This window comes from Notolepis coatsorum (assembly GCF_963971535.1).
Source record: "Notolepis coatsorum genome assembly, chromosome: 17".
In the NCBI taxonomy this organism is placed as follows: Eukaryota; Metazoa; Chordata; class Actinopteri; order Aulopiformes; family Paralepididae; genus Notolepis; species Notolepis coatsorum.
This window is the reverse complement of record NC_140181.1, coordinates 95,615,589-95,643,048: the sequence shown is the minus strand read 5'-3', so window position 1 is coordinate 95,643,048 and position 27,460 is coordinate 95,615,589. Positions and strand designations below refer to the sequence as shown.

The following is a 27,460-nucleotide window of genomic DNA, read 5'->3' as shown; positions in this document are numbered from 1 at the left end:
CAGGGAGGAGGGGAGGAAGAGAGGAGGAAGAGGGCAGGAAGAGGGCAGGAAGAGAGGAGGAAGAGGGCAGGAAGAGAGGAGAAAGGGGGGCAGGAAGGGAGGAGGAAGAGGGGAGGAAGAGGGCAGGAAGGGCCACAGACCGACCCCATGTCTGGCTCTCCACAGGTGGGTCAGATGCAGATCCTCAGGCAGCAGATCTCCAACGAGCTGAACTACTCCTGCAAGTTCGACTCCAAGCACCTTGCGGCCGCGCTGGAGAACCTCAACAAGTTAGTGAAACATCATCTCAACACACCTCCAACACTGTTAGTGAAACATCATCTCACACACCTCCAACAAGTTAGTGAAACATCATCATCTTAACACACCTCCAACACCGTTAGTGAAACATCATCTCACACACCTCCAACACCGTTAGTGAAACATCATCTCACACACCTCCAACACCATTAGTGAAACATCATCTCACACACCTCCAACACCGTTAGTGAAACATCATCTCAACACACCTCCAACACCGTTAGTGAAACATCATCTCACACACCTCCAACACCGTTAGTGAAACATCATCTCAACACACATCCAACACCGTTAGTGAAACATCATCTCACACACCTCCAACAAGTTAGTGAAACATCATCTGACACACCTCCAACACCATTAGTGAAACATCATCTCACACACCTCCAACACCGTTAGTGAAACATCATCTCAACACACCTCCAACACCGTTAGTGAAACATCATCTCACACACCTCCAACAAGTTAGTGAAACATCATCTCACACACCTCCAACATCGTTAGTGAAACATCATCTCAACACACATCCAACACCGTTAGTGAAACATCATCTCAACACACATCCAACAACGTGAAGCAGTTCTGCACACTTTCATTCAGTCTGACGGTCATTGAGAGTAAATTAGTTTGAATATGGCCACTGGTGATGTCATCAGGGACATTGAATCCTTGTGTTGTGTTAATTACAGTTTAATGATAAGGTAGCAGTCCCCTGTAAGGCCGTGTCCACACAGTTTGGGTGTATCCGCCCAAGTATTTTATCGTATGCACGTTTCGTCCATGCGGAACCGCGTTCTGGGAGCCTGAAGACGCTATTTTCTGAAAACGGGTCCCAGAGTGAACAAATCTGAAGACGCCACCCTTGCGTTTCCATCTTTACAAGTCAGTACGCATCTTTCCTGAACTGATGACGCCCACCTCTCCCTTAACCCTCATGCTCAAACCCAGCCAACAAAAAAGAAACATAATACAACATAGCTGCAGTTTGTTCACCAACAATCTCAACATTTGTATTCTAGACATTTTCAACAAGTCAAAGGAAGACAAATATTAGCTAGCTTAACTAGCGTTAGCTCAAAAACACAGAACCGGACGACACAAGTTGTTCCGCTAGCGATAACAACAATAATACTTCCGGTCTGGGGTTTTCAAAATAAAAGAGCAAAGTCTAAAACACCGAAGCTATTGAAAGACGTTTATTTTGTACATTAAAACAACAAACTAAGCATTTAGCATTGTTTGTTTGTATCTTCCGCCATTCTTCTTCTTCATGTGTTTGTTCATTGCACAGGTTTTGCGCATGCTCCATTCTTCTTCTCTGTTTTTAGTGTAGTTTGTGGCAGCGTTACAGCATTTTCAGTGGTTTCGTTTGGACGCATATTTCTTGAGACGATTTCGTGTTTATCGAAAACCTTTTTTAAATGAAAACAAAAAGATCGGTTCCGTGTGGATGTGGCCTAAGACAAGGTGTTGTGTTAATTACAGTTTAAGGAAATGATACGGTAGCAGTCCCTATAACCTGTTCCACTCGACGGGGTCGGTACCGACCCCTTTTGACCTTATTAAATTATAGTCATATTTTTATGAAGATGCAAAATAATTTGTGATTTTAAAATCAACCGTTTTCAAGTATTATTATCACTACTATGTCACAAATACATGTAGAATGTAAAACGTTAGGTTGGAAATAGTTTAGCAATAGGTTAAAAGTGTACTTATATCATTTTAAGTTTTCTATTTGCGATCGCCAATTTGACCCGGAACCGGAAATGGAAATGTTGAACCATGGGAATTGAAGCTTTTTTGCGGCCATTTTGTAGAGGATATCGCTAGCTATCTGCCAGCGTTGGAATATCTCCGATCTACACTTCCTGGCAAGTTCTATGGGGGTTCAAAGTTCAGTGTTCTGAATGAATTATGTCAATAATTGTTATGATTCGCGATAATAAGCTACAAAAGGTAACGTTTTTGACAAATATTGAAAAGCAGTCAGTTTCCCCACACTATTGTTACCATGTAGGAAGAATTAGATCTGAAATTAGTTTCAAAATGGTTACACTGTGGGCGAAATAAAATAGTACAGTCGATTACAGTAAATATCAGTATCTGTTATTATGCACGCCTGGTGATACTATATCCAAATTGAACTCGGCCATTTGAAAGATACTATATGTATATATATATAAATGTGCGAATTGGCTATAATAAGGTAATATAAGCATATATTCTATATTCTATAATAATATTTCAAATTGCATTGGTCCGGATGGGAGAATTCAGTACTGTATATACAGAACCTTCAGTTTGATCATCTTCCCTTTATTAATTTCCTTAGATCTTTTGTACACATGATCTCAAGAGGGTACTGAATGAGCTCAGTGGCAGTTTTTTAAGTTTGGTCATTATTATCATGGTTTTATTCACTGTCAAAGATGAAAAGAAAAATCATAATTCATATTTTCCTTTGTTTCATCACAATTTAAGCAAGCCTAGTAATAGACACAATATTTCTGACACTGAGAATACATTCATTGAGGTCCATAGATGTTCCTAGATACCAAGAATATGCAAATAGCCCTTGTAGAAGTGGAGCAATATTCCATTTACCTAGGTATACATTTTATGCAGATTTTCACCTGGGGTGGAACAGGTTCTATAAGACATGGTGTTGTTAATTACAGTTTAATTAAATTATATGGTACAGTAGCAGTCCCTATAAGACAAGGTGTTGTGTTAATTACAGTTTAATTAAATGATATGGTACAGTAGCAGTCCCTATAAGACAAGGTGTTGTGTTAATTACAACTCAATGAAATGATAAGGTAGCAGTCCCTATAAGACAATGGGTTGTGTTAATTACAGTTTAATGAAATGATAAGGTAGCAGTCCCTATAAGACAAGGTGTTGCTATCTTTTTCATCATTTCATGGAGCTTTAAAGGGTTAACAACACAAGGATCCAGTGTCCCCGGATGTCACTCAAACTCATTTACTCTCAATGACCGTCAAACTAAACTAAAACTGTTTAGAGTTTTTGGATACGCGTGAGATTATGTGTAAAATAAATCTGCGTTGTTTTTTGGTGAAGTGCTCCTTTAATCTAATTTACGGGGGGCGGCAAGAGACAGCTGAGACCTCAACAATATGATGATGATACTGTCAATATGGTCTGTGAAAGTAAATGTGATGTTATTCTATATATTAGATTAAGATGTATTGTCATTATGCAGCACAAGTACAGTACAACTAAAAGAAGCTTGACATCCAACCAGAGTGCAAATGTAACAGTAAAGTGCAACAGTAATATAGAATGTACAGGTGATTAAACTGGGTATAGAATATATATATTAGTACTACTGAGTAATAGTGCTATTCAGATGTATACAGAGTTGTAGTATTAATATGTATAGTTATACAGGTATAAAGGGGGCGACAGTGGCTCAGGAAGTAGAGCGGTTGTCTGGTAGTCAGAAGGTTCCCGGTTTGATTCCCGCTCCTCCCGGGCAGTGTGTGGAAGTGTCCTTGAGCAAGACACTTAACCCCTAACTGCTCCTGATGGGCAGGTTGGCACCTTGCATGGTCACCTCCGCCGTCGGTGTGTGAATGGGTAAAATGTTAGGAACAAACTGTAGTGCTTTGGATAAAAGAGTTATATAAATGCACCATTTACTATTTCTAAAGACACTATGGTAGTAAGTCATACTGGCCAGCAGCATAACTAGTAAGAGTAGGTAAGGGATATGTACAGATATAGATATTGTAACTGAGGGGTACAATTCCCTGACTGTATTAATCAAGTATTGGTATCATTAAACCACTACCGTATTATGTACATTACTGGCCAATACCGTACACAAGTATATGATGAGAACTTCTCCACAATAACACGGTTTCCACACAAATACTCGTTTAGAATATTTATTACAGCAAATAGTATTACATAATATACTTTACTTCGGGTGCGCTTATAAGGCAAGAAATGTGCGTAAGCAAATCAATATGGAATGTCCATTCTCAGGTTACGCAGGAGGTAATTATACAACCTGAATGTAAGGAATTATATCTCTGGTACTCTGGGGAGATACAGGGAGATTCTGGTAGGGGGGTGTCCCACCGGTTGTAAGCCAGCAGGGGGAGGCAATGCTCTATGCAAGTCAATGGTTCCAAAGGGAGCTTCAATAGGCACCTGGAGACGGTATATTGCTCCCTGAGTCAGCGGGGAAAGGCAGTGGTAATCCCAGGGTGCGCGCCGCGCAGATGAAGCCGTGGAGTCTCTGCTCCGACAGAGACGGGCTCGAGTGATGTCCTCACGGGCAGGTGTAGATCCCACAGCAGTGTGTGTAGACGGTTCTCTGCTCCAGCAGCTTGGTGAAGAATGAAGAATAATAATAGTAATCCTGCCGGAAAGTGGCTCTGCAATCACCGGTGTAGGTATCCTCCGTGGTGCGCGGTGGTTCACAATTGAACTTGACGTTACTATCCTATTAGCACGCGGCAATAAGTGCTCTATGTAGACACACAATTACACACTTCACGTGGTCTTTGACTCGTAATGAAGGCTTTTACTAGCAAGGAGCGAACGATACGTTAAACAAACGTAGTAGGATAAACACGACTCTATTTGGGGCAATACGAGCCCTACTCTGCCCACGTTGCGTAATGGGGAGAGACGTCACTTGGATAACTGGAACTGAACGAGACTGAACGGGACAAGGGGCTTCTACATTTACTTGCGCCATATTTATATGTACGGTGGACAAGTAGTGCCGCTCTGCTTTCGGTAGCCGTATTCCTGCGCGGAGCTGAGGCTAGTAAGGGCATGTCTCGTCGGTAGCTTTCAAGTCGGCTCTAGGGGGTAAGTCACTGGCGCCTGGTGGCACGCCATCCAATAGGAGAATGAAATATTATGGGCTGTGTAACTACTAGGTTAAAGGGACATTCCGTGTATATGTACAAAGAATACACAAGGGATATCAAACGATATACAAATATTATGCAATATATCAATAAATACATATATTCGGTTTAATCTGACCCTTTGTAACAGCCGCCCCCTAATTAGTCCCACCTAATTAGCTAAGCAGAGACAGATTAACCGCACTGTCCACTACTCAATGTCCGTTGTGAGGGTAGGCAGGTCACAAAGTCAGGGGTCATGGTCGTCATTAAGCGAGTCGGGGAGCCTTGGCGACTCTATCAGCCTCGCCACGGGTCGGTTGTAGGTCCGCCCTTGGCCGAGCACTTCTGCCACTCTGACCTTTCCGTCGGCACCAGTGGTCACTTTGCTTACGCGGCCGGCCGGCCACGCAGCTCGGGGTAGTGACTGGTCTATGGTCATGACGACTGGACGGGATGAAGGGGGGCTTAGGAGGAAGCGGGCCTGAGACTGCTTTGATCTGTGCTTGGCTGTGCCTTCTCCTCCGTCTGTTTCTCTTGTTTGCTCTGTACCCCATCTGAGGAGGGGCCGGTCCCGGCCGCCCCGTCAAGGAGTCGCTTGGGGTGCTGGGTTCGATGTCAGCTACGTCTGAAGCGCAGCTGAGGGGGGTGGAGTTCCGAACTCCCTCTGGTGCCCACGGTTCTCTCACGGGCCTCTCGCTTAATGTCAATAGCCTCTGCTGTACGGGGGAGAGGCCGGTGTCGCTCGCCTCTGTGTGTAGGCAGCGTGTAGACGTGGGTTGACTGTCAAGTCCGTAGAGGGGGCCCTGGAGCGTCCATCCCAGTCGGGTCTGAACCGCGACTGGGCATCCTTTGGGTCCGACGTGGGCCGCCTCAATTGGGAGAATGAGGTCCGCGTGGTCGGAGCCGATGAGCAGGGTCGGTGTGGCGCCGTCGATAAGCGGTATAGGTAGTTGACGTAGGTGCACATACTTAGCCATCAGCTGTGGGATGGGGTAGGTGTACTGAGACAGGCCTATGTCGTGGCTGGTGAAGACGTTAGTTATACTATACTGCTTCTCGGGCTGGTCCACCGCTGCTATCTTGAAGGAGACCCTTTCACCCTTTATGGTCTTCTGGTCCCTTCTGATGGTGCGTATGGTCATTGTATCTTTGACACCTCGCAGGCCCAACTGGGCTGCTGCGGAAGCGAGGAGGAGAGTCTTTTCAGACCCATCGTCCAGGACGGCGTAAGTGTCCAGGACCTTGTCCTCGTGGCTCAGGAGCACTCTGACCACTTTGAGGAGCACACAGGGGGTCCCGCTATGCTGGTCAATGTGGAGCACTCCTGTTGGTTGGTTGCCTTGGACCTTCTGGTGGGCTCCGCACAGTGCTGCGCGGTAAGCGGCGCCCGCCTGGGCCGCCCCTGCGTGGTAAGCGGCGCCCGCCTGGGCCGCCTCACGCCACTGGTCCACTTGGACGGGGTTCAGTGTCTTATATTCGGCGCACTGTGCCAGCCAGTGTCCGCCGTCGCAGTAGGTACAGTAGGGAGCGGTCTGGTGGCTCTTCGGTACTGGTGCCACCGCCTCGGCATGGTACATTACCGCGACGGGCCCACTCTGTTGTCCTGGCTGACGCCTGTTGATGTCATGCAGGACCTCCAAGTGGGTGCCACCGCACCTGCTGCACTTCTTCTTCAAGCGGCACTCAGCTGCTAGGTGGCTGCGCGCGCAGCGGAAGCAGCGGCGGTGGTCCTTGACCCACTGACTCACATCATCCGTGGTCAGCTTCTTGAAATCTTCGCACTGATACAGCCGATGTTCTCCCTCACAGTACTGGCACTCAATCTTCCACTGGTCCTCTTTCGTCGAGGGGGTGTTGTGGTTCTTGTGTGGTACTGATTCGGCTTGGTGCATAACGGTCACCAACCGGCGGTTATCCGTTTGTTCCCGAGGTCCGAGTCTTGGGCTTGGTCCACTCCATACGAACGCGTCGAGTCGTAGGCTACTGACCTCCCTGGTGAGGAACTCAGATAGGTCTAGGAGGGATGCCTCTGGACCGTTGGGGTCGCGGTAGTCTCTCTGCCGCCTGAAGCGCTCTTGTCGGGCGGGAGGGAGCTTCTCTAATATCCTCTCTACGTTAGAGTTAGCGTACAGTTCGTAGATACCCTTTTCCTTTTGGGACCCCAGCATCCCTACCAGGGACTGTACCTTGATAGACAGGTCATCTAGCGCTCTGTTGTCTCTGGCTGGGGGGAGACGGTCAATGTCTCTTATCTCCTGTATCACGTAGTCCCATACGCGTCCATACCGTTGGTCGAGTGCTGCTAGAGCCGCTGTGTATGGGGTAGTAGAGTTGGCATAGGCCAGCGCTATATTGTGCGCTCGGGGCACCTTGAGGTGCTTCAATAGGGTAGCATACTTGTGGCGTTCATCAGCTACATCAACCATCATTGTCTCTAAGCACATCCGTAGCTCTGTGTACTGTGCTCGGTTCTCATGGGTGAAGTCTGGAAACGTCGGTGCGCCAAGGTACGATGTCATGGATGACTGGCACATCGGTGAGCGTTGGGGAAGAGGCCTCCTAGGCGAGTCTCCCCGTGCGTGTCGTCTTGGGCTGGTACTTGGTGGGTACCGAAGGTCGGGTACCCAGGTGCTGTCCCTTGGGGCTGGCGGTGCGTCAAACTCACCCGTGAGTTGAGTCGGGGGTTTGTAGCGCAGGGCCTCGGGGCTGACTTCTGGGCTGTACTGGACCTCCTGGTCCAGAGTACGTTGCTGCTGGTCGGGGCTGTACTGGGCCTCCTGGGCCAGAGTACGTTGCTGCTGGTCGGCTTGACATTCCTCCTCTTCCTCTTCCTCTTCCTCTTCCTCTCCCTCTGCTAGGACCTGGAGTCTTCTGTTCTCGGCGTGGTCCGATTCTTCCCGGTTGCTGGGTCTCGTATGGACCGGCCGGGAAGGGGGTTCGGAGACGTGGACAGGATCCTCCTGTTGGCGGAGTCCCGGGTCGCTTCGTCGGGTAGGGGAATGTGTCCTAGACCCCTGTCTTGACGATCTCTGAGAGCTCCGTGCGGAGTGAGGGGGTGTCGCCATGGCAACCAGTTTGTCCATCAGCTCCGCCTGCAGCCGGTCGCGCTCTGCCTCGCGCTGGGCATGGGCTGCGTCGCGCGCTGCTTCGCGCTGGGCATTGGCGGCGTCGCGCTGCGCATTGGCGCTGGCCTGGGCGGCGTCGCGCTGTGCGTTAGCGGCGTCGCGCTGGGCATTGGCGCTGGCATGGGCGGCGTGGAGCTGTGCATTTGCGACGTCGCGCTGTGCATTGGCGCCGGCGTGCTGTGCATCGGCGCGGCTTCTCTCAATGTTCTCTTCTGTCTGGAGGCGTCTGGTCTCCAGTCTTATGCGGTCGTCTTCACTCCTTTGTTGCGCCTGGAAGCGCTCTCGCTCGCCTGCAAACTGTTCGCGCTCGCGCGTCTGTTGCGCTTGAAGTCGATCGCGTTCGGTGGAGGCTGCCAGGGTGGCGATGAGTGCTTGCGCCAGCATCTTGTCCGCCGCGCTGGGGGAAGACGCCGTTCGGGGCGATCGGCTCCCGGCAGTACTTGTTGGAGACCCGTTCTCCTGTTGCGTACCGAGGAGATCCATCTCCTGGGTGCGCGTCTCTTCTTGTGGTGGGTCAGGTTCCATCCCGGGAGGGCTTTCTTTGTCCTGGAGCTCTCCGGGGACTACCTTGTCGACGTTGTCGGGGGATAAAGTCGTGTCAGTTCCCTCCTGGTCCCCACCGTGAGCTTGGTCAGTTACATTAGAACCCACTAGGGCCTCTGTGGTCGGGGTATCCTGGTTGATGGAGTCGGACATAATTTTACTATCCGCTTTAGTTATTTTATCCGTATCTAATTTCCCTTTAAAGCTAGGTATTGGACTGACAGCGTATGCCTCTAGATAGGGAGGTGGCTGCCGTCTGCGCTGCGGGCGATCTAGCTTAGGAGAACCGTTTGTGGAGTGTTCGTCATCGGCCATGTCAATATTAATATTATATTAATATTACGCTAATTATTATCCGGCTCGAAGGACCAATTGTAACTGAGGGGTACAATTCCCTGACTGTATTAATCAAGTATTGGTATCATTAAACCACTACCGTATTATGTACATTACTGGCCAATACCGTACACAAGTATATGATGAGAACTTCTCCACAATAACACGGTTTCCACACAAATACTCGTTTAGAATATTTATTACAGCAAATAGTATTACATAATATACTTTACTTCGGGTGCGCTTATAAGGCAAGAAATGTGCGTAAGCAAATCAATATGGAATGTCCATTCTCAGGTTACGCAGGAGGTAATTATACAACCTGAATGTAAGGAATTATATCTCTGGTACTCTGGGGAGATACAGGGAGATTCTGGTAGGGGGTGTCCCACCGGTTGTAAGCCAGCAGGGGGAGGCAATGCTCTATGCAAGTCAATGGTTCCAAAGGGAGCTTCAATAGGCACCTGGAGACGGTATATTGCTCCCTGAGTCAGCGGGGAAAGGCAGTGGTAATCCCAGGGTGCGCGCCGCGCAGATGAAGCCGTGGAGTCTCTGCTCCGACAGAGACGGGCTCGAGTGATGTCCTCACGGGCAGGTGTAGATCCCACAGCAGTGGGTGTAGACGGTTCTCTGCTCCAGCAGCTTGGTGAAGAATGAAGAATAATAATAGTAATCCTGCCGGAAAGTGGCTCTGCAATCACCGGTGTAGGTATCCTCCGTGGTGCGCGGTGGTTCACAATTGAACTTGACGTTACTATCCTATTAGCACGCGGCAATAAGTGCTCTATGTAGACACACAATTACACACTTCACGTGGTCTTTGACTCGTAATGAAGGCTTTTACTAGCGAGGAGCGAACGATACGTTAAACAAACGTAGTAGGATAAACACGACTCTATTTGAACGAGACTGAACGGGACAAGGGGCTTCTACATTTACTTGCGCCATATTTATATGTACGGTGGACAAGTAGTGCCGCTCTGCTTTCGGTAGCCGTATTCCTGCGCGGAGCTGAGGCTAGTAAGGGCATGTCTCGTCGGTAGCTTTCAAGTCGGCTCTAGGGGGTAAGTCACTGGCGCCTGGTGGCACGCCATCCAATAGGAGAATGAAATATTATGGGCTGTGTAACTACTAGGTTAAAGGGACATTCCGTGTATATGTACAAAGAATACACAAGGGATATCAAACGATATACAAATATTATGCAATATATATCAATCAATAAATACATATATTCGGTTTAATCTGACCCTTTGTAACAGATATAGTATCTACAGATATGTAAAAATGATATAGAAAGAATATAGAAGGATTATATGCAGGTAACTTCAGACAGATGTATATATATATATGTGGTAAATATATAAATGTATTATTTACGGTATATACAGCACTATTGTACATATATATAAATGGTTTGTGTTGCGTCAGGTCTCTGCTGTCGGACATCGAGGCTCACTACCAGGACCCCTCCCTGCCCTACCCCAAAGAGGACAACACCCTGCTATATGAGATCACTGCCTACCTGGAGGCCGCGGGCATCCACAACCCCCTCAACAAGGTACATATAGACACAACATGGCCTCCACAACCCCCTCAACAAGGTACATATAGACACAACATGGCCTCCACAACCCCCTCAACAAGGTACTGTACATATAGACACAACATGGCTGCCACAACCCCCTCAACAAGGTACTAGTTGGGTCAAGAACCAACATTCTGTGACCATTCTCTGGCTAAGATGTTTTGATGATTGATTTGACTTCTATGGACCTTTTATAAAATATTTAGCCCCCGTGTCCCTCCGAAAAATCCCGGCATTTTTTGTCAGATGGCCAAATCCAAAATACCTGCTGACGCCATCTTGAAAAATGTACTTTTGATCCAGAGCACCTAGAATCATGTATGAATACACTTTTTTGTCTAAGTCAACCATGACGATTCCAATTCTGACATCAGTTTGACTCTATGACATCAATTTGACCCAGAAATCCAAGATGGCCACCATATAGTAGAGCGAAAATGTAACTTTTAATGTCAAAACCAATTTTACCATGGTACTGCTGTACTTTAAACAAACTACCTTCATAAGGATAACAGCAAAATAATTGATGAATGTACAGTATGATAAGATAACTAATTATACTTCAAAATACGCTCTCTTAAATAGCTGTAACTTGAACAGATTAACAATGAAACCACTTTTTTTCCATTTTTTTTTACTTAATTTTTTTTGTACTTTATAGCATTTTCAACTTTTTCTGGCCACGCAGACCGATAGAGGGAGAGAGGAAGAACGGGAGGAGAGGTAGGGAAGACATGCAGCAAATTGTCGCCGGGACTGGGAAACGAACCCGGGACGACCACTTCGCGACTCAGCACGCTATGTGGTGTGCTACTGGAGCGCCCCAACAATGAAACCACTTTGTCATGTCATGATCAGTCCGAATCAGAGCATTCTGCCTCACTAGATTCTGAATCATCAGATTCCAATGAATCACCCCTCCTCCTCCATACATCATCATCTCCCTTCTCATCATCATCCTCCTCACTCTCCTCTTCCTCACTTTATTCAGCTGGTCCTGGTGCAGGTAGATGTGTTGGGAGAGCAGGTTGTGTGTGGCGGACAGGGCGACAGCGACCACCCACCAGCTCCCAGCCATGTCCGAGTGGCAAAGGGTGTCGCTTCAGGGAGGGGTGGCACACTAGATATGCCAAGTAGTTGGCACGGAGGCAGTGTTGGCATAGGCTATCTGCATATGGAGGGAGATGGATGAATGATTTGTTCTTCATTCTCTTCCACTTTGTGGCACGGGGGTCTCAGCCATGGTGCTACTCTTCTTGTCGCCATAAATAACATGTCGTGTGAACTCGAACAGCTCCTCTAGCACCTCCTCCTCAAGGTCAAGGCTATCTCCACACCGCGAGAGCAGCCGTCGTGCCATAGGGCTCTTTGCCACCTTGTCATACACCGACGACTTACCCTTGCCATAGAAGCCTGAATTGGCATCACAGCCTGTAATACAGTGTAGCTGCACAATACAATCTGCCATCTCCTCAGTAACCAGGCCACGGCAGAAGACTGTGTCCTGCTTTCTCTTGATACAGAGCATACCGGGCAGCTGTTGAGAGATGACCGCTGCCGTGACATAGGCATCGGTGTCGGCTGCATCAATGACCACAGGGCCACTGTAGCCTGACTCACGTAGAACTGTGTAAGCAGAGAAAAGGATGGTGTGAGCCTCAGACTGGTCAAAGCTGTAGTTCTGCATTGGTTGCTGGGTTGACAAGTTGGTGCAGTGGGAGCCAACAGAGTAGACGATCTCTGTATCTACACCCTGTGCAACAAGGTCAGTCAGATAGCTGCATATTACTTTTTGTAGCCGCTCCTTGTTGCTGACGCTACACAGCAGTGTTTTGAACTCTCTGGCAGAGGGGAAGGGGTCGCCCAGCTTCATGTAGGTGTTGGGGACATGTACCTTACCTTGTACCCGCAGATCTCGCTCATCATCTTTAGTTGAGTATGCTGCGTCGTACGGGTCATTTACACAGAAAATACGGTCAGCATCACCATGGCAGGCAAGGATGATGGATGATACCTTGTGGACATAGTCCAACCACTTGTATGGGGTGCCATCTTGTGTCTGCCGATCTTCTGCTGATGGGGTTGCCATCCTCCAGATCATGCCCATGTCGACAATAGCGGTGTAGGGTTCTTGCAGATCTACAGATTGGAGAGAGAGCTTCTGAATGAGCTTGCTCTTCTGTGTCTTCCTATATGTGCCATTGGAGTTGAATAAGGCCACACATTCCTCGACAACACGATGTTCCAGCAACTCGGAGAGATTCACAAGTTGACTGACCTCAACCAGGTTGATCACTGCCTTGAGAGCACTCCGCTCCATCTCAGCAGCTCTTGCTTTGAGTTCCTCCCCGGGCTTCTCCATGCAGGGCTGCTTGGAAAATGTCAAGCGTTTGCTCAGAGGGACAGGTGCATGGAGGGAGGTTTTCTTACTGAACACTCGGTCTTGCAAGAAGCTGGTCAACTTCTCCTCTCCCACAGCATAGGCTGAGTTGAAGTCCGCGATGAGTTCATCAGAGGCAGGCATGGCTGACTGGAGGGTGGGTGAGGCTGGATCAAATGGGAAGGAATCAAACTCATGCATGCATGCGACCAGGTCCTGCACGCGCTGCTCATCTTCTCTCATCCTTTTCGGACCACATTCTATGTGCTTCCTCTTGGCTTTTTTTGTGTGGCCAGGGCATTGTGAGCCACCCGGATCTTGGCCAAATTGTTCACATTTCTGGAGTGCACCAGCAGCTGCTTCTCATTCTGGAGGATGGAGAGCCAGCCAGACTTCATTTTGCTGCCCTTGTTCATTGTACACTCGATCCACATGTCCCAGGCCATGTTGGAGTAGGGGTTGCCTGTGATGGACTGAGTGAAGTCAGTACGAAGGAAGGCAACCTGATCAGCAGGGAGAGCTGTCAGCATTGCCCAGAAGTCAGGCAGCCACCTTCCATACCTATTGTTGTCGTACACTACCATCCATGGCAGCATGGCACGATTGGCACGCAGAGAGCTGACATACTCATCCCAGTTGCAGATATGTACTGCATGCACATTCTGCATGAGTGCATCTGTCATAGACAGGAAGTCCCTCCAGTAGTCCGCCATATCACTGGCCTCCACCTGGGTGAATAAATTGGTGATGAGGCTCTCGAGGTCAGTATCATCCTCCAGTGCCGCATGTGCAGCTGCACGGGGTTCTTGGGAGAGACTCATATCTCTCAGAATCTCAAGGTTCTCCCTTGTCTCATCAGCCAGGTTGGGCATGAGCCTCCCCTTTACGCAGCCCCCTCTTGTAATGCTTGCCTTTCAGTGCACGGTCGACGGAGCCCTCTGCAATAACTCCTCCTGCCACAAGTACATCTCCTAGCTCACTCCCCTTGTAGCGCTTGTAGATAGCGCTCATCATCACACACTGTGAGCGCTCATCATCACACACTGTGTATGGAAGGGACCAAGAAAGGGTACAATGTCATGGTACTTGTTTGGGTTCTTGGCCTTGATCAGAGTGATGAGGACGTACACAGGATGATCTCCCACTAGGAAGGCGAAGGGCATGTGCTTAGTTGCGATGATGGTAGACCGCTTCTCCATGATGTCATTCGCAACTGACTTGTTGGGCGGTTTATTGTAAGATGTATGAAAATAAGCCTTGCTCTTCCTCTGCTCCATATTCAAGCCAGCGTGAAACCCATTGTATGAAGGGATAGTCTGCTCAACTGCAGCAGGACGATCACCATTTGTATCTGCACAAGCAAGGGCATGAATAATACTCCGCTTGCGCTGAGGCTCTGTACTTAATGAGAACATAGTGGGCTTAGGGCGGATGGGAGGCTCACTGGGCTTGATGGTCCTATACGGCATAACTGCCTGCATCTCAGACGCCTTCTCAGTCAGTGCCTGCGACACAATCTTGGCATCTTTTATGCACGCATGCTCAACCTGGATGTTTGCCTCATAGTCCTGTACATGACATTCTAGACGTTGCAGAAACATCCAGCTACAGCGGTGTGCAGTACCCCCTCCTGTCAAGGTGTCATTGAGAAAGTCGTCATTGTCAATGATACTGATGCTTGGTTCTCCCTCAGCGATCCCGCCAGGACACACCGAACACCGCTCAAGGTCATGCATGGTCCAGACATCACGCAGGAGAAGCACATTCTGGTAGCTTATCCCCATGCCCAGCCCAGTAAGAGTCAACAAGCTCCTTGTTTCGAGTCATCCCATGAAGGGTGACAGTGGCATTGATGGTGGTAGTGGTGGGTCGCTTTATGACGTACTGTGTTATGAGAGAGGTGAGAGAGTGTGTGCTTGGAGTCAGATCTACCCCCTTCTTTCCCCGCAAAGCAGATAGCAGCTGCACCATGAGAGGCGAAAGCTCTTCCTCCTCTTCTAGCTCCTCGACCCTCGGTGGCCATGGGACAAGTTTGACTGACTTGATGTCATCCCTGAGCAGCTTAGCCACATTACGTACCAGTTGCTCACTGCTGACACCGATGGAGGAGAGTGCTGCTTCGACATATGAACCACCCCCAGATGTGTCATAGACTAGATCGCTATGGCTCCTCTGATGGCGGGAGTGGAAGCCAATCTTGCTCTCAAACTCCCGGGTCAGGATGTCTTTGATGTAAGATGACTTGACCCCGGATGTTGGGAATCCATACCGAGAAATTATAGAGCTGTAGTCTCGGAGGAGACTCTGCAGTGATCTCAGCTCATGTTCCTCAAAGATAACTGTTGTGATGTGGTCAAAGAAGATAGTCTGAGCCTCACGGAGAGTGACATTGTGCATGTGTGGGAGTTTGTCATCTTCACTAATTTTCTGGTAATTACGCACATATTTCAACCAGCATTTGAGGTGATATCTGATTTCAAGTGCATAGGGCTGATCAGCTGCATAATCAATCAGACAGTTGATTCTGTCTCGCATTCTCTGGTCTTCCAGGGCCACCGTGTGGCTCTTGAAAGCTGCCCATGCGTGATCGTACGAAATCAGTACCAGCTTTGATTCTGGGTGGTTGGACGACTCTGTCTTACAGCACCAGACACATTTGGTTTTATCATGTATCAAAATAAATTGTAAAAAAACAAAAAAAAATTGTTTCATTGTTAATCTGTTCAAGTTACAGCTATTTAAGAGAGCGTATTTTGAAGTATAATTAGTTATCTTATCATACTGTACATTCATCAATTATTTTGCTGAGATCCTTATGAAGGTAGTTTGTTTAAAGTACAGCAGTACCATGGTAAAATTGGTTTTGACATTAAAAGTTACATTTTCGCTCTACTATATGGTGGCCATCTTGGATTTCTGGGTCAAATTGATGTCATAGAGTCAAACTGATGTCAGAATTGGAATCGTCATGGTTGACTTAGACAAAAAAGTGTATTCATACATGATTCTAGGTGCTCTGGATCAAAAGTAAATTTTTCAAGATGGCGTCAGCAGGTATTTTGGATTTGGCCATCTGACAAAAAATGCCGGGATTTTTCGGAGGGACACGGGGGCTAAATATTTTATAAAAGGTCCATAGAAGTCAAATCAATCATCAAAACATCTTAGCCAGAGAATGGTCACAGAATGTTGGTTCTTGACCCAACTATACATATAGACACAACATGGCCTCCACAACCCCCTCAACAAGGTACATATAGACACAACATGGCTGCCACAACCCCCTCAACAAGGTACATATAGACACAACATGGCCTCCAAGAGTAAAACATATTTTTTTTCTTTTTCTTATCTTGCAGCATATTTTAAGGTTTTTTAATATTAAAATATATTTTGTTTTTAAGAATTGTAAAGTATAGGCAAAGAATAAGCATGTGCTTCAGCCTATTCCTTTTTTCGGTCATTGAGTTTGGATTTTGTGTGTGAACTTACTTTGAAATAATGTACATTTGTGATTTTTTTCTTTTTGTAGGTCCACACAAGTGTGTTTTTGATTTGTTGTAAACAAAGACAGAAAATAAACTATTCATTCATTATTGATCACTCGGTCTGACTGTCAGTTGTTGTTGTTGTCGTTGTCTCAGATCTACATCACCACCAAGCGACTTCCCTACTTCCCCATCGTCAACTTCCTCTTCATCATCGCGCAGCTGCCTAAACTGCAGTACAGCAAGAACCAAGGTGAGGGACGCCTTCATTAGCCTGCATTACAGCTCAGTGTTCCTTCTAGGGCTGTACCGAATGTCATTTTTTAACATTCGAAGCTTTTTTTGAAGTATTCGAACGAAGCTTCGAATGTCTGTCCTCATATTTTATAATATATATATATTTTTTTTAATATCCTCAAACTAAATCCTCAATTTGAATAAAGTGATTAATCTGATTAAATTTGTATTTTTATTTTTATTAAATCAACTTTCTTTAATGAATATATAATCAGTTTTAATACTACTGTTGTCCTCAGGACAGCTGTTATATAAATGTCCCTGTGTTGTCCTCAGGACAGCTGTTATATAAACGTCTCTGTGTTGTCCTCAGGACAGCTGTTATATAAATATCTCTGTTGTCCTCAGGACAGCTGTTATATAAAAGTCTCTGTGTTGTCCTCAGGACAGCTGTTATATAAATGTCTCTGTGTTGTCCTCAGGACAGCTGTTATATAAATGTATCTGTGTTGTCCTCAGGACAGCTGTTATATAAATGTCTCTGTGTTGTCCTCAGGACAGCTGTTATATAAATGTATCTGTGTTGTCCTCAGGACAGCTGTTATATAAATGTATCTGTGTTGTCCTCAGGACAGCTGTTATATAAATGTATCTATGTTGTCCTCAGGACAGCTGTTATATAAATGTCTCTGTGTTGTCCTCAGGACAACTGTTATATAAATGTATCTGTGTTGTCCTCAGGACAGCTGTTATATAAATGTCTCTGTTGTCCTCAGGACAGCTGTTATATAAATGTCTCTGTGTTGTCCTCAGGACAGCTGTTATATAAATGTATCTGTGTTGTCCTCAGGACAGCTGTTATATAAATGTCTCTGTGTTGTCCTCGGGACAGCTGTTATATAAATGTCTCTGTGTTGTCCTCAGGACAGCTGTTATATAAATGTCTCTGTGTTGTCCTCAGGACAGCTGTTATATAAATGTCCCTGTCCTCAGGACAGCTGTTATATAAATGTCCCTGTCCTCAGGACAGCTGTTATATAAATGTCCCTGTCCTCAGGACAGCTGTTATATAAAAGTCTCTGTGTTGTCCTCAGGACAGCTGTTATATAAATGTCCCTCCCTGTGTTGTCCTCAGGACAGCTGTTATATAAATGTATCTATGTTGTCCTCAGGACAGCTGTTATATAAATGTCTCTGTGTTGTCCTCAGGACAGCTGTTATATAAATGTCTCTGTGTTGTCCTCAGGACAGCTGTTATATAAATGTCTCTGTGTTGTCCTCGGGACAGCTGTTATATAAATGTCTCTGTGTTGTCCTCAGGACAGCTGTTATATAAATGTATCTGTGTTGTCCTCAGGACAGCTGTTATATAAATGTATCTGTGTTGTCCTCAGGACAGCTGTTATATAAATGTCTGTGTTGTCCTCAGGACAGCTGTTATATAAATGTATCTGTGTTGTCCTCAGGACAGCTGTTATATAAATGTCTCTGTGTTGTCCTCAGGACAGCTGTTATATAAATGTCTCTGTGTTGTCCTCAGGACAGCTGTTATATAAATGTCTCTGTGTTGTCCTCAGGACAGCTGTTATATAAATGTCTCTGTGTTGTCCTCAGGACAGCTGTTGTATAATGTCCCTGTCCTCAGGACAGCTGTTATATAATGTCCCTGCCCTCAGGACAGCTGTTATATAATGTCCCTGTCCCCAGACATGACTGGTATATAATGTCCCTGTGTTGTCCTCAGGACAGCTGTTATATAAATGTCTCTGTGTTGTCCTCAGGACAGCTGTTATATAAATGTCTCTGTGTTGTCCTCAGGACAGCTGTTATATAAATGTCTCTGTGTTGTCCTCAGGACAGCTGTTATATAAATGTCTCTGTGTTGTCCTCAGGACAGCTGTTATATAAATGTCCCTGTGTTGTCCTCATGACAGCTGTTATATAAATGTCCCTGTGTTGTCCTCAGGACAGCTGTTATATAAATGTCTCTGTGTTGTCCTCAGGACAGCTGTTATATAATGTCCCTGTGTTGTCCTCAGGACAGCTGTTATATAATGTCCCTGTGTTGTCCTCAGGACAGCTGTTATATAATGTCCCTGTGTTGTCCTCAGGACAGCTGTTATATAATGTCCCTGTGTTGTTCACAGGACAGCTGTTATATAATGTCCCTGTGTTGTCCTCAGGACAGCTGTTATATAAATGTCCCTGTGTTGTCCTCAGGACAGCTGTTATATAATGTCCCTGTGTTGTCCTCAGGACAGCTGTTATATAATGTCCCTGTGCCCAGGCATGACTGTTATATAATGTCCCTGTGCCCAGGCATGACTGTTATATAATGTCCCTGTCCCCAGGCATGACTGTTATAACGTCCCTGTCCCCAGGCATGACTGTTATAACGTGCCTGTCCCCAGGCATGACTGTTATATAATGTCCCTGTCCCCAGGCATGACTGTTATATAATGTCCCTGTGCCCAGGCATGACTGTTATATAATGTCCCTGTCCCCAGGCATGACTGTTATATAACGTCCCTGTCCCCAGGCATGACTGTTATATAACGTCCCTGTCCCCAGGCATGACTGTTATATAATGTCCCTGTCCCCAGGCATGACTGTTATATAATGTCCCTGTCCCCAGGCATGACTGTTATATAACGTCCCTGTCCCCAGGCATGACTGTTATATAACGTCCCTGTCCCCAGGCATGACTGTTATATAATGTCCCTGTCCCCAGGCATGACTGTTATATAATGTCCCTGTCCCCAGGCATGACTGTTGTATAACGTCCCTGTCCCCAGGCATGACTGTTATATAATGACCCTGTGCCCAGGCATGACTGTTATAACGTCCCTGTCCCCAGGCATGACGTGCAGGCGGGCGGCGGATGCGGTGGACTGGCCCCCCCTCGTGCTCGGGCTGCTCACGCTGCTGAAGCAGTTCCACTCCAGGTACACCGAGCAGTTCCTGGCTCTGATTGGTCAGTTCATCCGCTCCATCATGGAACAGTGCACCAGGTGAGAGAAACTGTGGTTACCTTGGAAACGAAAAAGAATCCCTTAATTAAAAGCTGTTTTGTTTCTCTGCTAGGGCCGGGTAACAATGAACTATAACATTTTAATATATAAAATATATCGAATCGATATGGAATTGTTCAATTTGAAAGATTTTTTATTTGATTTGATTTTTATTTGTCTCGAACATAGAAACATAAAACAAGTTTAAAAAGCAAAAAGGTAAATAGTCAAAGACTATTTCCATACAATAAGTGTTCGAGAAGGAACAGGGGGAAGTAAAAAAAAAAAAAAAAAAAAAAACGTATCAAGCCCTGCCCCTTCCTTACAATGGTTTACATTATAATTTAATACAAATAAAAATTATATATTTATCCAAATGAGAAAAAATATGTATTAGGCAGTCACATTACTGCTCAAGCTCCTCTCTCTTATATGTGTCCATAAGTGCTTGTTTATAGCTACCTTTAAATTATTTGATATTATTGCTTAATTTTATACTCTCATCCAGACCATTCCAGAGTGATACCCCACAAACTGCAATGCACATACTTTTAAGAGTTGTAGGTTGTAGTTGTAGGTTGTTCTTTTCTTTTTTTTTTTTTTTTTTTTTTTTACTTTTCTGGTCAAGCATGACCGACAGAAACAGGTTGAAATGGGATGTAGAGCAGGGGAAGACACTCTGAGAAAATACGGCGGGTCTGGGAATCGAACTCGTGTACCCCAGATCCGTGACGAGCACGGTTTTCCCCGACGCAGAAATAGCGCCGAGATATGCGGTGAGCTACGGGAGCTCCCCTCCGTAGTTTGTTCTTAAAGTCAATGTCCCTCTAAAATTATAAACACTCTCTCTAGCCATGAATTTTTTTTGAATGTTGCATGGTAATTTGTTTTTTATTGCCAAAAACATAATTTGTGCAACGATCCTATATCGGTTGTTATGAGATCTTTTAATCTAATTGCATCTGGACCTTGTGAATCAAAGTGGTATCATCTGGGCCCAGGAGTTCAAAACTTTTCATCCCCATCTGATTGGATCAGATTTGGATTTTGGGTAGTTCAAAACCAAAAAACAGGATTAGGATCACTTTGATATCCGATCAGATCAGGAAATCAAATCCAAGCTTTAATCTGGATCAAATCTTCAAAACGGGTAGTTCAAACCGACAACACAGGATTGGGATCAGTTTGATCCCAAAAAAACTGGATTATCTTGATCCCACCAGAGGGGTGGATTTCCAGTGGATTACCAGAGCAAAATGTACTATACAATTTATTTAAAAATACGTTTCAATATAAATAAGATGGCAAAGTTAATACACAATTATAGCCTTCATGTGGCCTATTTTGTTTTCAACCAAATGCTGATGACATAAATGTTTCAAGTTAAGAGTTTTATTTGTCACGGCATACAAGCATACAGTGAAATGCGGGTGGTCATGCCCGCAGCGATTGTGCAATAATACAAGTAATAAGAATAAGACATTTGTAATAAGAATAAGACATTTCTTATGTTGTTCTTATGTTTATGCTGATAAAAGTATCACAACAAAGATTGTCAATCACAAATGTAATTTAGATTAAAGAAAAAATATCTTCAACAAAAAAAAGTCCATCATCTGTCATCACTCATCACCTTCAGCAAACTGAAACCTCACTTAGAATTCAGCCCCTCAAAGCATGCCTGGATGATCAGCTGCCTTTGAATGAATGTGTTTTTGTTGTTACCCTAGTGGGAGTATTTCTTTAATTACAATTCCATTGTGATTTTATGTCCTTTATGTATTTAACAATATAATTAGACATTATAGATGTCTCTGCAATGTGGTGCACTCCTTGTCTTCCTTTTTTTCATATCCACTAGATAGAGATCGGTAGGATTAAAGCACTGATATTCAGGATCTAGTAATCTTGAAAAGTCTGAATCTGGATCAGGGTGATCCTATCCTGGATTGCTTTGAAATACCGGGACAAAATCTGGCCGAGTTGTCTGATCCTGGATCACAAAAAATGGGATTTAAAAATCGGATCGGATCAGATAGGGATTAAAAGTTTTGAACTCTGGTGATCTGTGTCAAAACCCTGTTCTGCTCAGAGCTAGTACAGAACCAACTGGACTGACCAGGATTCTTCTGCACATCCGCTGAGCTGGTTCTGTACAGCAGATAATGATGATGATGATGACGATGATGATGATGATGATGATGATTGTAATAATAATAATAATAATGATGATGATAATAATAATAATAATAAATTAATAATAATAATAATAATAATAATAATAATAATAATAATAATAATAATAATAATAATAATAATAATAATAATAATAATAATAACAAACTTTATTCGTATAGCACGTTTCAGAATGAAAGGTGAATCAAACACATGAATCATATGAATTGAAAATGGGGGACCCTGATGTAAACAAGACGAAAGTCTTTCTCTGGTCTGCATCCCCTTAACAATTGTGTGTATTGAGCCGTACTGTATTGCAGGGGTTCCCAAACTTTTCAGGCTGGGACCCAGAAAATAAGGCGTCAGAGAGCCGCGGCCCAATGCACATCGTCAGACTTTTTTTTTTTTTTTTTTTTGTCAGGCAACCGATTTTTTAAGCCAAATATCACTTCAATCCTATTAAGTTAGTTCGAGTTAGTTATTCATCTATATGTGCTATTTATGAGAGGGCTAACTTGTTGCAAAATAATAATGATAATAATAATAGCCTCATTAAAATACTATTGTTGCTTCGGTTGTTTTCAGCGTTTTATGTGCATAATCTGTTATTTAGTTTGAAATGTTCGTTGAAATAAGTAGATTTTTCATTTTTGTTTATTTATTAAGTTAATATAAAACCATATAGTCACATTTTAGAATACAATAGAATAGAATTTTAGAATACAACTAGAAACACTGTCCTGGCCTGCTTCTAAGTTCAGTGGCCTGAGAAAAAAAAAAAAAAAATTGATTTTTCTTTTTCTTTTTTTTTTTAAATCATCTCGCGGCCCTCCCGTGGCTGCTCGCGGCCCACCTTTGGGTCGCAACCCCGACTTTGGGAACCACTGCTGTATTGTACCCATTCTGCAATCTGTTAATAACGTTTTCAATCAATCAATCAATTCATACAAGAATTGCAGCCCAAGGTTCTTCACAGCAGTAATGTAGATATGAATGGACATAAAATAGACATAATGAGCATAACATAGATGATTATTGATTAAAGTGGATGGCTATTGATGATAACTATTATAAAGAGGTATCCGGTTTGCTCTGAACATGACTGTATCAGGTGTTTGTTTTGGAATCTGAAGTTCTTATTTTCCATGATGTGGCTGCAGTCAGAAGATCCCCGACATGCCCTCCGACGTGGTGGGTGCTCTGATGCTTCTGGAGGACTATGTGAAGTTCACCAAGCTCCCCCGCAAGGTAGGTCTATGTTAGGGATGTCTGATATTATCGGCCGATATTGGCATTAAAATGTAATATCGGAAATGATCGGTATCTGTTTTGAAAAAAAGATAAAAAAAAAATTTGAATTTCTTTTTTACATTTATTTAACCTTTATTTACCCGGGCAAGCAAGTAAGAACAAATTATTTTTTTTATTTATTGTCAAAAGTATGCATAGTGTTGTGTTAATTCCACGACAAGAGATATGTAATGTTGGCGGCTAAGTGGCGCAGTGGGCAAGGCGCTCGCTGGGTTCGAGCCCAGCTCTCGGCATTGCTACCAGCTTGGCTTGTCGTTCATACTAAAGCAATTGGCAGTGTTAGGGGTGGGAAGCTGGAGGGTGGGGATCGGACGTTGTGGACAGCGACTCCTACAGGTCGGTTGGTGCGCCTGCGCAGAAGAATCAGGAAGCAACGGGGGCGGTGTGTCCCTCCCACGCAGACCTTCGCCGCTGAGAGATTGCGCTGTACAGGTGAAAAAGATGCGACAGCTGCCTCCTCGTGTACCGGAGGGGACACGTGATGCAAGGCTTGGTCCACATTGCAGCCGGCCTGTGGGAGGCATGGCCTAACAGCGTTCGAGACAGGGGAGGGTAGAATTGGACGATACGAAAATTGGGATGGGAGAAAAATAGAAAATGGGAGAAAAAGTAGATATAAAATTAAAATAAAAAGATATATGTAATGTTAATATAAAAAATGTTGGGGGGGAAACCCAGCATGTATCGGTTGATATCGGCGATACTAAATTTAATTTAATTTATTACTTTTTTCAACTGCAAATAAAACTTTGTCAACATGTTTTATCTAATAAAATAAAGTTCAGTCTGTTCATCTCACTTCAATCATTTTTATTGCAGAACATGGTATTTTCTCAAGCAGACGGGTGTAAACACTGTAATCTGTGTTGCATGTACCTGACAAACTGAACTGTTTGTATTACAGTCATATTCCAACTTAACTGAATGCACATGTGTGTGTGTGGACTACTGTAGTATTACAGGTATTGAAATGAACAATGCAACTTCCTTATACAAAAAAATATATATTTGTTTAATTTTTTATGAATAATTAAATATCGATACTTGGCGTCCCTGTATCGATACAGTATCGCCACGCAAAGTATCGCGATACTACTACGTATCGATTCCCCCCCCCCCCACCCCTAACGTTCATCCTGAGAGGCACTAGGAAGTATATGTGTAACTAGGAGGGATATGAGGACTGTGTGTAACTAGGAGGGATATGAGGACTGTGTGTAACTAGGAGGGATATGAGGACTGTGTAACTAGGAGGCATATGAGGACTGTGTAACTAGGAGGGATATGAGGACTGTGTGTATGTGTAACTAGGAGGGATATGAGGACTGTGTGTATGTGTAACTAGGAGGGATATGAGGACTGTGTGTATGTGTAACTAGGAGGGATATGAGGACTGTATGTGTAACTAGGAGGGATATGAGGACTGTGTGTATGTGTAACTAGGAGGGATATGAGGACAGTGTGTATGTAACTAGGATGGATATGAGTTCAAGTTCAAGTTTCTTTAATAGTTGTCATAGTAAAATACAGAATACTTTTCCATGAAATGCTTTTTTCGGTATGAGCTCCTAAGACATTGCTAATAGTTCTGGAGTTCTTTAGCCGTTAGTTCTCCAGCTGCTGGCAGCGGTTCCTTGCCCACGGTTGTGGAGCCTGATGGCCGCTGGCACGAAGGACTGGCATTGTGCATATTTGGACGATTTTATTTCCTCTTATTTTCAAAAGTGGCAGAAATGTAAAGAACGCTTTTATGTATTTTGTGTGATGGTTATGATTATTCTTTGTTTTCTTTTCCAAAGGTGGCAGAAGCCCATGTGCCCAGTTTCATCTTTGATGAGTTCCGGACTATACTCTGAAGATTCTGTTGAGGTCCGGACTATACTCTGAAGATTCTGATGAGGAGGTCCGGACTATACTCTGAAGATTCTAATGAGGTCCAGACTATACTCTGGAGATTCTGTTGAGGTCCGGACTATACTCTGAAGATTCTGTTGAGGTCCAGACTATACTCTGGAGATTCTGTTGAGGTCCGGACTATACTCTGAAGATTCTGTTGAGGTCCAGACTATACTCTGGAGATTCTGTTGAGGTCCAGACTATACTCTGGAGATTCTGTTGAGATCCGGACTATACTCTGAAGATTCTGTTGAGGTCCAGACTATACTCTGAAGATTCTGTTGAGGAGGTCCGGACTATACTCTGAAGATTCTGTTGAGGACGTCCGGACTATACTCTGAAGATTCTGATTTTCATCATCAGTGATTCATTCTTACTTGAGCATTTTATTGTTTTGGTCAATAATGTCTTAATAATGTACTTAAAAAGATTGTAAATAGAAATACTTGTAACATGCATCATGTTTCGCCAACATCATGACCTATGACCTGTTGCCATTGTCTAATGAACCTCTGTCTTTTAATAAATGGAAGTGTTTATTCTGTTGTTTAGTTTCTCTTTTTCTGAAATATGAATGTGTTTTTTTATAGAATGAATGGGGTAAACTTAGCAACGCTGAGAACAGTGATGCCACAGATTACTTGTAAAAGTAATCTGATTACTGATTACTCCTTTAAAAAGTAATCTAAGTTACTTTACTGATTACTTGATTATCAGAGTAACTTAGTTACTTTGAAAGTAACTAGGTTACGAAGTCGTCGTCGTTCCCCCAACAGTTTTTTTTAAACGCTTTATTGAAAGTGCATAAATTGTTTTTAACTTGTTTCTCTGCACATAACGTAAATTGTTAAACTAGTGCTTCAGCTTCTGTACCATCAAGTATGGTAAAGCAACAGTCTATGATGCTCACAGCATTAGAGCAGCCAGCCAGTGGTTTTACAAAACCAGTGTATCACATCTAAATGATCTAACAAATGCAGGCTGAACTATTCAATTATATCAACTGTAACTATTAAATTGTTTTTATAAATGTCTCTCTATAAACATACAATCAGTCTCTCTTTAACATGTAAATTAACTGTAAATCTGGCAAATAAGAGCTTTTGCTCTGCCACCATCAAATATACATTAATCAAAAGGGAAAGAAACAATCTCTCTCTTTTGCTGTTTGGTTGGTGGACCTCCGAGTCCTCCTGTACCTAGTCGAAGCGTCGGCTAGTGTTGTGATTCCAGATGCTTTCAATGCAATTGGATGTGCTGTTTTTAGCGGTAGACAGTATTTTGTTTCCTCCGCATATGAATGTTTTTTTCACCCGGCTTAGCTGACACAAACGTGAAGTAGTGACTGAGGCTACGTTTAGACAAGCGTTTTGGGATGGAAGTCTGAACAGAAACCGCAAAAGTCGTCTTGCGGTTTCACTTTTAATTTTGCGTTTAGACAAGCGTTTTGGGGTGGAATTCTCCGTGCAGACGAGGCTGTAACGACGGAGCCCTGCTGTCACACGATTGGCGCATATGTCACATGACGTGCTGTGAAGACCCGCCCTACTCTGCCTCTGATTCGCAGACTGTGGATGGGGAATGTGATTGGACCAAAGCAGAGTCACTCACAGACAGAGGGTCCAGTCACGCCGCGGGACACATCCTTGTGTATTTAACCCTTTCACTGCCACACGACGTCACTCCCAAATAAGAAAAACAGCCCAAAATGTATTTTTGACTGTCGAAAACAAAATAAAATACTGCATTCCGCCTGCATTATGAATTTATGATGAGATAGTAACGAAATAGTAACGCACAGCCACTTGGACAAGTAACTGCAATCAGATGACTGGCTTTTAAAGATTAACACGTTAGATTACTATTTTCGGGGAAAAGTAATCAGATTACAATAACGCGTTATTTAGTAACGCGTTACTGGCATCACTGGCTGAGAATATGAATGACAGTCGGTTGTTGACTGTGTCCCTAGTTATGGTGCTGGGTAGTTGTGGAGAGTCACAGCCACGTGACCCCGCAATCGCCATCTCGTCCCCCAGTACAGACGCTATTAAGACAGTGGAAAATGACCGACCAGGATGACAGAGGCGGTGTTGAAGTGCCACAGACACTTTTCATAATGACATCCTGTTCTCTCTGTCACTTGCATGATATAAAGGTTTAAGCATA

At 44.5% G+C, this 27,460-nt stretch overlaps 1 protein-coding gene across 3 annotated transcripts in view; it reads left to right on the top strand.

Annotated features, from left to right (window-relative positions):
* The window catches only part of washc5 (WASH complex subunit 5), a 115,865-nt gene extending 90,035 nt beyond the window's left edge, over positions 1-25,830 (top strand). For 2 of the 3 annotated variants that reach the window (XM_084332578.1, XM_084332579.1), the window contains exons 24-29: positions 166-269; positions 10,634-10,763; positions 16,815-16,911; positions 19,753-19,906; positions 23,245-23,332; positions 25,195-25,830. In XM_084332578.1, coding sequence (XP_084188704.1) covers positions 166-269; positions 10,634-10,763; positions 16,815-16,911; positions 19,753-19,906; positions 23,245-23,332; positions 25,195-25,251 — 630 coding nt within the window. In that variant the 3' untranslated portion in view covers positions 25,252-25,830. The remainder of the gene's footprint in view (positions 1-165; positions 270-10,633; positions 10,764-16,814; positions 16,912-19,752; positions 19,907-23,244; positions 23,333-25,194) is intronic. The other variant, XR_014620654.1, reaches the window with a different exon arrangement.
* Positions 25,831-27,460: the final 1,630 nt, after the last annotated feature.